Source organism: Salvia hispanica, chromosome 1, assembly GCF_029641045.1.
Source record: "Salvia hispanica isolate PSC_SH4W2 chromosome 1, Shi_PSC_v1, whole genome shotgun sequence".
NCBI classification, from domain to species: Eukaryota; Viridiplantae; Streptophyta; class Magnoliopsida; order Lamiales; family Lamiaceae; genus Salvia; species Salvia hispanica.
In genome coordinates, this window is record NC_142692.1 from 16,717,039 (window position 1) to 16,729,650 (window position 12,612).

General features: G+C 34.8%; 1 protein-coding gene across 2 annotated transcripts; it reads left to right on the top strand.

The window, feature by feature from the left end:
* The first annotated feature begins 8,653 nt into the window (after positions 1-8,653).
* Positions 8,654-11,913, top strand: LOC125219441 (putative polygalacturonase). Of its 2 annotated transcripts, none has more exons than XM_048121418.2 (6): positions 8,654-8,865; positions 9,682-9,980; positions 10,196-10,316; positions 10,420-10,591; positions 10,681-10,751; positions 11,041-11,913. In XM_048121418.2, exons 1-6 carry the CDS (start codon positions 8,850-8,852, stop codon positions 11,712-11,714), a joined length of 1,353 nt encoding a protein of 450 aa, XP_047977375.1. In that variant the 5' UTR covers positions 8,654-8,849; the 3' UTR covers positions 11,715-11,913. The 2 variants fall into 2 exon arrangements, with proteins under 2 accessions (XP_047977375.1, XP_047977374.1); XM_048121417.2 differs by having other exon boundaries at positions 8,655-8,861; positions 9,678-9,980.
* Positions 11,914-12,612: the final 699 nt, after the last annotated feature.

The following is a 12,612-nucleotide window of genomic DNA, read 5'->3' on the forward strand; positions in this document are numbered from 1 at the left end:
TATTTCTAAAATCCTATGGCCTTAAATTAGTTGTAGTTAGCAATTAAATGATGAGTGATGCACTTTTTACACTAAAACTACATGCAAGTATATAGGATAGATCTAGTATAGCTAAAGGTAAGTACCAGGATATTGAACACGGAGAATATAATTGCAACTGACTATTATATACTAAGTGTCAAATACTATCTAGAGAAACAAGAGAAACTTTGGGTTTAAATAAATAAAGCAAGTAAATTAGGCAGATAAACAACTAATTGCAATTAAATCACAAAGATAGAGTATGAGAGATAAGAGAATTCCCCGTGTGTTCACAATTTTGGTTATACGAATTCCAACTATAATACCCTAGCACAGTTTATATTTCGATAGAACGAGTCACCTAGCTTATGCTCATGCGTACAAATGTTGATTACTAACATTAGGGTTGTCAATCCTAACACGTAACTCCATAAAGCTCCTAAGACCCTTAAAAAGTCCCCACTCTCAATTAACAGTGTCGTTTTAAGGGAAGCTAATTGTAGTGTCTACTAAGTGGACCTAACTCGCTATAACTCTCTCACCGTTAAGAAACAAGTTATATTTGATCATGCACGATTGTGTCACTCAATCATGAAGCTTCCAGGACAACTTAGGGAAGAAACAAAGTAAAAACAAAACGGATATTAAATAGAAAAAGGAATTGTATAAACCAATAAAGTTACTAGCACATCCAAAAGAATCCTATGAATTTAGTTAAACATAATTGAATAAGCTAAAAACATAGATTGAAGTGAAGACAAATTGAACATAAGTGTTAAAGTAAATAAAATCCAAAGGTTGAATCCTTGTAGCTCTTTAATGATCTCTTGCTTCTTGCTTCAACCCCTTGCACAATGAAGAACTCTCATATTTATGCTATGGAATTAATTGATAAAAAGAAGATCTAGATGAATGAATAGGGTTGGAGGAGGATCCATGAAGGCTCCCCTTTTCGGGACTATGGAAGGGTGAATTCTATGAATTAGGTTATGAGGTATATATAGGCTTAAGAAAGATTTAAATTTGGTAAAAAGTCGCCTCCAAGCAATATGAAAAATGGAATTTTCGTTACCCATAGTAGAAGGAAAGATTAGGCTTCACAAGGTAATGACTTCTTTCCTACTTTCGCCGGACGCTACCTGAAGCTCCATATTTTCTACTTTCGCGTTTTGACACCCTTTTTAGGCTCAACTATGCACATTTATCACAAAACATGTCAAAATACCAAAATAGATAAAATATGCAAATATTGAACATGTAATGCAACTTTAACATTAAAGATGGACCAAATAATGGGTTTAAAATAGTGCAAAATTCGAGCGTATCCATGAGTTAGCAATTGATCACTCCTCATACATATTATTTATGTAAGGATCATTATTGAGGACTTCATATTATTTTTTGCAAATATTTTTTTTATAAATTTCAGTAATACTCAAATCCTTTTCAAACCAAATAAAGTTAAAATGCACCATAATATATTCTGCACCCATTATGCAATATTTCCTGCAGCTTAAATATACATCATCGACTGATTAATCATATATATACAACATAACGAATTTATATTGGATTCAAAATATTTCAATCACAATTCATGCTTTTAAGCTATTTTTTTGTCTAAAATTTACGAGGATTTTAATATTTTATTGCCCAATTTCTAGACATTAACTTAAATTCACAATATTAATGTTATTGCTTTTCACAAATCCTACTAAATGTGAATCATATATTTCAAATTCTTATATTTAATTTATTCTAAAGGTTTTTAGAATACGTACTTCTCCTTCTCACTAAAAACAGGGGAGCTCCTTCCACCAAATTTATATTAAAAGAAAATTTGGAATTATATAATTTCAAATATCTATAAATGTATATAGTTAGTGGGGAGTGTTATATTGATAACTAAATATTTAATTGCTCACTACAATTAAATAATAGCAATTAGATATTAAAATCAAGGGCTTAAATCATCAGCCTGGAATGTCAATACGATCAACAAAAAACTGCTAAAGTCCAGGCGAAAGAGAAGGCGACAACGTCTGCATCATCTGCACCGCAAGGTCTGCTCGTGGCCGAAGCGCTCCAGGAGTTCAGTGGCTTTCGTCAGAGTTACGACATGAAGTTGCTACTTGACATGACCACCGCCCGTGACAACTCCTCTGACCCGACCACACGACAAATGTACGAAAATATGATTGAGAGGGTGAAGAAGAATTTAGGTTTTGATTAGAGTAGTATAGGTGTGTTTTAAATTTAGTAATGTAGGTTTTTTTAATTAAGTAATGTACTTAAAATTAAGTAATATAGGTTTTTTGTTTAAATTTGCTGTGTATAATATATTATATTTTGGTTTTATTAATTGAAAATAAAAAAAAATAAAAAAAAAATATAAAATTGGCACTAGTCAAGCAACTAGTCCGCAACACTGCAGGAGACTAGTCCGGACTAAGAATTATTAATGTTGCGGACTATAATTCGGCCACTAGTCCGCACCTTGTGGATGCTCTAAATGGTTGTAACCCAACAATCACTTCTCCCTCTATCCTAGACAACTTGTCACATTTTTTCATTTCCGTCCGTTGCACAAAGTTTGTCGAATTTTATTTTTTACCTTTTTTTATAGTCGACCTTATTTTCCACTATCTTATTCTCACTCACATTTTATTATAAAACTAATATATAAAAGTAGGACTCACATTCCACTAACTTTTTCAACTCATTTTTCATTACATTTCTTAAAACCCGTGTCCGGTCAAAATGTGACAAAATTTATGGGACGGAGGAAATAATAATCATTTATTTATTTGAAATACATGAAAACCTTAATGTTCAATCTATCTAATCTAAAACCATTAATTTTTCATTTGGTCCTTTAATATTGTTTATAGCATCATAATCCAAAACTAAGACTAAATCTACACCATTAGATTTTGAGATGAGTGGATGAAATTAAATCTTACAAATTTATATAAATAGTAGACAAAATATCAACAAAGGGGTAAGATCGTCATTCTGTTATCATATCATAATTTTCGTGGTTTTTTTTATATCAACATAGTGTATTACAAATATCAACACAATGACATGAGAATTTCAACACAAGTACACGAAAATATCAACACAGTTTTATTGATATTTTGCATGCATTATATTGAATTTTTTTTATGCATTTGTTGATATAAAAAAACTGGAACAAAAATTACTCCCTCCGTCCCACTCAAGATGGCTACATTCTTGAGTTGCATGAGATTTTAGGAAGTGTTGTTAGGTGGAATAAAGTAGAGAGGAAAAATGTAGTTGAATATTTAAAATTTTTAATGAGAGAGGAGATTATATCTAAAATTGGAAAGTGACTATCTTGATTGGGACAAAACAATAAAGGAAATGTGACCATCTTGAATGAGACGAAGGGAGTATTAAATTTCATCATTCGACGTTGTCAGAACATATGCAATTGAGATCTCGCTACAATTCTAATAAAATTACCTTTAAGTTGATATATTTTTTGAAAAAAGATAATTTAAATCAAAAGAATTATGTAATTTCAAGTTTTTATATAATTTTTGATGAAAGAGAAAATGGTTAAGCATTAATACTCTTTGAATTCATTTACTAATTATTTAAACTTTAATTATAATACACGTGGTCTTATTTCAAACCTCTAAATCTTTTAATATAATTAAAAAATGAGTCACAGTTTGAAATTGCTAACTAATGACAACTTAATTTTTATTATATTTATATTTATATGTTTTAGAGGTATGTGTGCTGCAAAAAATTATCCGCCGTAATTTATCCTTCCTCGTAAAAAATTTCAATAAAACAAAGGGAAATTGGTCTCTAAAACCATAAACTTTGCCTAAAATTTGGTATTTCTCATGAACTTTGAAATTGGTACATAATATCACGAACTTTGCATTTTGTTTGGTATTTCCCGAACTCACTCAAATAAGATATTTTCATCAAAATCTTATTTAACATAGGCAACCGTGATATGTTTTATAATATTTGAAATCACTTTTTAAGTTCATAACATGTAGCATAAAAAGTCACGTTGAAAATCACGTTGATTTAATTGTGTTAAGTATGATAAAAGCCTCGTAAGTTAGTCAAATATAGTAATAAACATGTCGTGGGAAATACCAAACAAAATGCAAAGTTCGTGATATTATATACCAATTTCAAAGTTCATGGGAAATACCAAACTTTAGGCAAAGTTCATGGTTTTAAAGACCAATTTCCCTAAAACAAAATAGGTGGAACTGTGATTTGGTGTCTGATCTGGCAAACATTGTGATGCGAGCCTAACTTTTACCATAAATAATATCCATTCCATATTAGTGGAGTTATTTTGTCATTTTGATAGATTCTATAATAATGAAGTTATTTTTCTTTTTAATAAAAGTTAACGCATTTCTTCTTAGTTACTTTACTCTCTTATTTTATTCTCTCTTCATCTCTCTACCTTTACATTTCCGACTTTATTTTTTCTTTATCTAATTCACTTAAATCGTGTGCTGAAAAAATATGTCTCCACTACTATAAAATGTAGAGAGTATATCCATATCCTCTAACCACATGCCAACCTTCCCATGCATAAATATTATTTTCTTCATGTCATATTTTGCTTTTTGTTTTATTCCATTAAAATGTCATATTTTTCATTTTATAATTTTTATTTTTAGGTATGGAACAGCAGAAACTCCTTGAGCCAGCTATCCTACCATTAAAATAGTAAAATTGGATAGAAGTAAAAAAAATATATTATAATATTATTAATGAAGAATGACACTCATCTCATAAAAAATAAAAAAAATTACTAAAAGTAAAAGAGGACTATTTTTGTTGGGCTGACTAAAATAAAAAAGAGTATTACTATTATTATAGGACGGATAGAGTATTTTCTTCGTTCTATGATATTTAAAAATGGTATTAAAAAAATTAAATAGAACGATAATGAAATAAAAAAATAAAAAGAAAATAGAATAAAAAAATAATGAAGAAAAAAAATGTTATTTTTGTAATAAAAGAAAATAACTTAGTTAGATTGTAAAAAAGAATATTTATGGTGGGATTAAAGGAATACAGTTTACATACAATTAAAAAAAAAACATAACATCAGTTTGTTGTTCCTTATATGCCTGTCAAATCGGGTATTCGCGGATATCCAATCTCAAATTTCTCAAATTTCCCAAAAATTGATATCCAATCTGAAACTGATTTTGAGTACCCGGATACCAGAGTCGGGTATCTCATCTCGATTTTGAATTTTTTTTTTCTTCAGAAAATTAAGTATAAACACATACTGGTAGTTCGAATTTGATACAAACTTGAAGTAGTTCGAATTTAAGAAAAAATAACTATACTAACTTTTGAAATACAAAAGTCTAATTGGAATTGGTCATGGACTCATTTAAAACACATATATATATATACAAGTAGGACCCATATTCCACTAATTTTTTTCTACTCACTTTTTTTAATATCTTTTAAAATCCGTGTCGTCAAGAAATGAAACTCCTAACGGCGGACGAAGGGAGTAGGTACTGAAGTCTAAATAAAGCAATTCTTGTTTATCCTTAACTTAAATAAATGTATCAACATGACAATACATTATAGCAACACGATATTGTCAATGTACTCCGGATTAAATTGGTTATGGACTCATGGAACTTTCTCCGTTCCATGGTAGTTGAGCCATTTCATTTTTTGCACTTATTTTAGAAAAATGATAATAAATAGTAAGTAAATATGGTAAAGTGAAAAAGAAAATTATGTAAAGAAGAGTCTTATCTACATTATCATCTCTCTTACTTTACTCTTTCAACACTTAAACTATTTATTACTCCCTCCGTCCGCGAATAAGAGTTTCGTTTTTTCATTTTAGTTCGTCCGTAAATAGGAGTCCCCGTTCACTTTTACCATAGATGGTAATAGAGTCTCACATTCCACTAACTCATCACACTCACATTTCATTTAAAACAATACATACAAGTGAGACTCGGGGCATCCACATCGCGGATCGTCGCCATCTCGATCTCGTCTCTCCGAGACGATAGCGTTGCAAGCTCCATCTCGTCCCGAAGTGACGAGCTAGCTCGTCGCGCTTCTCGCACGAACGCACACTCCATCGAGACAGCGCGCCACGCGCCTAAGCCATGTGGCGCACTCTGCGGCTAGGCGTGACGCCCACTCGCCGGCCCGCGAGGGGCGTCGTAATTATGACATCATAATTCTTTTTTTTTAAATAAAATTGATTTTTAGAAAATAAATAAATAAATAAAATTGTAAAACGGTAATATGACCGTTCAAAGATCGAATTTTTTTTTTATTCTATAAATACTCCTCTTTCCTCTTTCATTCTTCATTTTACACACAACACACATCTCCAAACCATCTCTCAAACCATCTCTCTTTCTTTCTTCTCCAATTTTTGAAAAAATGTCCGGTGATGGAAACTCCGGCGGGTTCGACTTGAACGCGTTTGGCGACTGGGGGGCATGTACAACGTTTTGGGTGGTACCGGTTTCGGTTCCGTTTCATCTCTCGGCACCGCAGGCTCGTCGACGCCGACGGCGTACCAACCACCACATTTTGATGTGGATGCATACTATCGTCCCTCTCCCCCAGAGGTACGGGCAAACGCAGGGATTGTTCCAAATTCGGGAGAATTTTCCGGTTGAATACCCTCAAGAAAACATTCTAATAGGAGGAGGACAAGGCAGCTCTGGCTCCGGCAGTCGCGACGTCGATGCCGAGGAAGGGGAGGAAGAGGGCGAGGAGGAGGAGGATCTAGGTCGTCATCTATACAGCCGCAAGGAGACCAAGGCTTTGTACGACGCTTGGATCAGCGTCTCGTACGATCCCATCGTCGGGAATCAACAAACCCGATTGTGTATTTGGGAAAAGGTCACCGAAGCTTACAACTCGACAAGGCCGACGTCCGCCGCCGCAACGTGGCGATGCTCTGCAGTCATTTTGACCGATGCGACAGAGATGTCAAAAAATTTTGCTCGATCTACAGGAATGAAGCGGTGAATTACCAAATCGGAGCCAATGGAGCCGACATTCTGAGAGCGGCGTTGCGAGTCTTTAAAGACGACACCAACAAAGATTTCAAACATGTCGATGTGTGATCGTCGGTTAAAGACCTTGAAAGGTGGGCTGGCGATGTCCCGTCTTGCACGGGGTCGAACTCGAAACGCACGAAGCACACGGCGGGTAGCCAATACTCGTCTAGCGAGGGGGGCGGATCAGGCAACACCTCACAAGAGGTTGAGGGAAGGGCCACCGATGCAGGGGGCTCCTCCGGTTTACGACGTCGGCCGCAAGGGACCAAGGCGGTGAAGGCGGCTAGAGGGAGGGGGAGGGGCCGAGGCGAATCAAGCCAGGCGGGTTCGGTCTCGGGCACGGGCTCTAACACCATAATGTCAATGTACCTGCTCGCCACGATGGCTGACACTTCCCGCATGACGCCTCCCCAATATGAAGCCCATCTTGACGGCATTGAGCATCTGAGAAGTCAACTTGGTATTCAGCCTCGATCTAACTTGGGTGCACCGCCACCGACTTCGGAGGATGATTCGCCTGCGGAGTAGTTTTTAAAATTTAAGTGTTTTTAATTTCTAGTATTCTAAATTATGTCTTTTTTATTTTATTTTTAGATGTTAGTTATGCATTTTTTTATTTTTTTAGGATTTTAAATTGTAATTTTATTTTATTTAATGAAGTGTGTTTTTATTAATTGAATTTGTTGGAAAGAAAAATAAAAAATGAAATTAAGATGAATAGTTAAGGGATGAGATGGTTAAGAGATGGATGATGCATGTGTTATCTCTTAGTTAAGAGATGGGGTGAAAACTACAGTGGGACCCATGAATAGTGAAGAGATGAGGTGGTTATGAGATGCATAAGAGATAGGGATGTGGATGGCCTCATATTCCACTCACTTTTTTCCATTCACTTTTCTTAACATTTCTTAAAACTCGTGTCATCAAGAAGTGAAACTTCTAATGATGGACGGATGAAGTATCATTTTTCTAAAACGAGTTTAGAAAATGAAATGATTCAACTGCCTTAAAACATAGGAATATATGATATCCCCATTTTAATTTTACATAACGTGAATTTTTTAAATTCTAAAAATCGCATGATATCCATTTTTAAATTTCAATTATAAGATATTCCCACTTCAATACTCTAGATTAATTATTTAACTTTTATAAATCAGAATAAATACATAATTTATTAAATTAAAAAATAGGTAATTCAGATATATCTTCGGATTTGGGTTACCCGATATCCATTTTGATATGGGTTACCCGATATCCATTTTGATAGGCATATTCTCTTCTTATTCAACTCGTTAGTTTATGTTTAAGCTTTCCTAATCATTCTTGTTACATTACTTTATTATGCCAGAAATGAAACAATATTAAGATAAATGAATTTCTTTTATTGTCGGCGGCAATACCAGTACAACAGAAAATCACGGAAGTGATTACTAATTCTTGAGATTAAAACGATTTCACCCTCCTTCAACCATCTTTTTTTCAATTTATATGGTTAAATAAGAGCTAGACGAATGAGTCTTTTTCTTATTCTGTGTGTTGTCCCTTTCATTTACCATCCATTTTTATTTTCATTTTTTTTTCTTGTTACGAAATTTGTTTCCTCCTTAATTGCCACTCATCAACATTCAATCACTCCCTTTTTTCTTGTTATTCTTGTTTTGCTCCCTTCTTCTTGGTTTTAGTTTTGTGTGAAGTCAAACTTATACACAAGAGGTGGATTCTTGACGTGAAATTGAAGAAGAAGAAGAAAACATGAAGAGGCTAGTAAGTACGTTTAATCACTTTTTTAATAATTTCATTGCTGTGATAAGTAGCTTAGCATTCTTGTTGGAACAAAATTGGGTGTTTTTCTTTCGTGGGCTTGCATAAAAATTGAATCTTTGATCGTAAGTACCATTGTTGTCACTTGTTTGAATGTTTGAGCTTCATTTCAGTCAAGATGTCTTTTTTGTCTTCTTTTTATTCTTGTTTAAGACAGTGATTTGTTGTTGTTGCAGGGGTTAAGTTTGATTTGATCTTTCATTTCTCACATTTGCCCACATTGTCTGATTATTCCAACTATTTTTCGGTTTGTAGATCTGAAATTATGATGTTTGAGTGTGAGAGTTTCAGTTAAAGTTTGAAGCTTTATTCTCTGTGCTAATGCTGGATTGTATCATTGGCTGTCTGGTTCAATAAGGCAAGTAGTAATAGAGATCTATTTTGTGCTTTATTTTATTATGTTAGTTTGAATGCTGTTTCTTTTTGGCAAAACAATTCGTTTTTCACTATAATCTCTCATCAATTTTGTTGCTAAACATCGTGTCCAAATGCACATGTTCATACTTTTGATCAGATTGAATAAGCTGTTTGTAGCAATTGGGATTTCTTTTCTTGTTGAGATTGTGAAATTTCCTTAAGATGCTGATTTAGTGCTAATTATGGAAAAAAGAGTTCATTTTTCACTATAAAATTGAAGAACATGCTAGTATAAATCGGATGTTTTCTCTTCTTGTTGAGACTTGAGAGTGAAAATTTGCATAACATTTAGTGTAATATGCATTTTTTTATAATGTGCTATACTTTTTCCTTATGTGCTAGGTAGTTTTTGTTTTGCTCGTTGCGTTGAGCAATGCTGAAGAGTACAATGGGGTGTGCGAGTCCAATTGGCCACTGACCCCTCGGCCTCACAGTGTGTCTGTCTCAGAATTTGGGGCGGTGGGAGATGGGAAAACATTGAATACCGTAGCATTTCAGAATGCAGTTTTCTATCTCAAGTCGTTTGCAGATAAGGGCGGAGCTCAGCTCTATGTTCCACCAGGCAAGTGGCTCACTGGGTGCATCACCCTTACCAGCCACCTCACGCTTTTCCTTGAAAAAGACGCTGTGATTCTCGGCTCTCAGGTACATGATGAAGCTCTATTCTGTTGATTTGAAGACTAAATGATTTCCATATTTTGTTTTCCCCTATATTCATTTCAAGAAAACGAAATTGACAGTTCTTGAATAGTTTACATTATTACTATTTATCATTCTGCAATATTAGACTTTCATCTTGAATGTTTATTGTTGTTCTGTCAAAACTCAATGCCAAATTCATATGAAATCTTATTATGCAGGATATTTTGCATTGGGATGTTGTCGATCCGTTACCTTCATATGGCCGCGGCCTTGAGGTGCCTGGTCGAAGATATCAGAGCTTAATCAATGGGGAAAACTTAACTGATGTTGTTGTCACAGGTAGGGACTTTTTTTAATATTTCGATTTTGTTAGTCCTCTTTCGTTCACTTATCTCACCCCCTTAAAATATTTCCTTATCGTGTAATTTTCGTTGTTGTGCAGGAAATAATGGAACTATTGATGGACAGGCTTCTATTTGGTGGGAACAATTTACGGATCATTCTTTAAATTACAGCAGACCGCATCTAGTCGAATTTCTGTGGTCGAACAACATTGTTGTGTCAAACTTCTTCTTAAATGCACCTGCGTGGAACATACACCCGGCCTACTGCAGGTGCTGTCTCATTATCTATTCGCAGTTTCTTCTCTTTGTTATCTATACAGCAGTATAGTAGTGTAACTTCATTTTCCTGTCGGTTGCAGTAAAATGCTTGTCCAGAACATAACGGCTTATGCTCCACCCGACTCCCCCAACACTAGTGGAATCGTCCCAGGTTTGTTGAAATTGGGATTTTTCGTAATATTATGTCTCAAGTTTGTTCTTCTGAATGATATCTAGCCGATATTTTGTGCTCGATGTTTTCTTCTACCCCCGGGGGTGGCCTAAATTCCCCTAGCGGCCGACTCTCGCCTCTAGGTTGAAATATTGCACTCTCCTATGTTAGTCGTGGCCGTGGATAAAAAGAATAAACACACTTGATTGTTTGTTGTCTTCGTAAATTAGGTTTATCATGCGATTCGTTCCATTTCGTCACTCTAAAGCTCGGACTCGTGTAATTTCAGATTCGTCAGAGTATGTTTGCATTGAAAACAGCAACATCAGCACGGGGTATGATGCTGTGGTGCTGAAAAGTGGTTGGGATGAATACGGGCTTAGCTACAACAAACCAACCAGCAAGGTCCACGTTAGGAAGACGCGGTTACAATCTTCTTCCGGTTCTGGACTTGCGTTCGGAAGTGAGATGTCTGGCGGGATGTCCGACGTGCTGGCCGAGCATCTTCATGTGTACAACTCGGTGAATGGCATCGAGCTGAAGACAGCGAAGGGGAGGGGCGCATACATCAAAGACATATTCCTATCGGATGTCTACATGGAAAACGTGCAGCGAGGAATCAAGGCAACTGGTCAGTTCACAAATCACCCTGATGATAAATATGACCCCAGTGTCCTCCCAGTCATCGCCGACATAAGCTTTAGTGATATCGTTGGCGTAAATATCACCAAAGCCGGGGTATTCTCCGGTATAGACAAGTCCCCGTTCGCATCCATATGCCTCTCCAACGTCTCCCTCACTGCTTCGTATGACCCACCCTCGTCTTGGATGTGCACTTATGTTGAGGGGTTGTCTGTAAATGTGTTGCCCGAGCCTTGCCCGGAGCTCCAAGTGTCGTGGTCTAGCCCCTCCTCCAATTGCTTCATCTTCTTGAATCCAAACAGCCAAGTTGCAGCCTTGTGAAATTCTTCTCATAGCCATTCTTTCATTGAATATCATCGTCCCGGGTGGTTGATTATGTGTACAGTATCAGTTCTTTCATTCATGTGTAAGAAAAGTTTTGGTAGTGTAGGATTCTTAAATGTATGTCTGTCTTGAAATTCGTTTCCATATTTATTTTTGGTCATTTTTTATTCACATTTATACATTCTTTTCAACTGAAGATTTGTGGGATTGCATTGCATTCATTATTGTTGGAAGTTGCAAATAAAATTTCACGCTTTGTGCATTATTTTCCTACCATATCTTTTTTGTCATTAAAATTTTTAAGGTAGCGTGACAACGAACTTGCTCGGAATACCTTTTAGTTTAGGTACTTTCTCCGTCCAAAAAAAATAGATTCATTTATGGGCACACGAGTTTTAATAAAAAATTACTAGTAAGGTATAAAAGAATGAGAAAAAGTGAGTAAAGATAGAGAGAAACAGAAAAAAATAGATAAATTATAAGAGTATCCTCATCCATGCTCTTGCCTGGACCCACTTTTATTCATTTTTTACTCCATGCTCTTTGGCAAGAGCACAACACCCTCATCCATGCTCAATGGTCCCACCATTCTATTATTCAATTTAAATAAAACATTTCCACAATATTAAAATGCATTAAAAATACACAAAATGCTATTACTAATTACTAAAAAATTAAAAATTACATAATTAAAATTCTAAAAATTAAAAATTACATAATTAAAATTCTAAAAATTAAAAATTACATAATAAAATTCATAAAATTAAAAAAAATCCAATACTCGTGGCCGAATTTTGGAAAAATGTGAATGAGAGATAATTTGATGTGAAAAATGGATGAATGAATGTGTGTATTTATAGATGATTTTGGGATTAAGATAATTTTTTTAAAAATC

Coding starts and splice junctions, on each gene's coding strand:
- LOC125219441 (XM_048121418.2), top strand. Junction 10,317..10,419: donor AACTGATGTTGTTGTCACAG/GTAGGGACTTTT, acceptor GTTGTTGTGCAG/GAAATAATGGAACTATTGAT. Junction 10,752..11,040: donor CACTAGTGGAATCGTCCCAG/GTTTGTTGAAAT, acceptor GTGTAATTTCAG/ATTCGTCAGAGTATGTTTGC.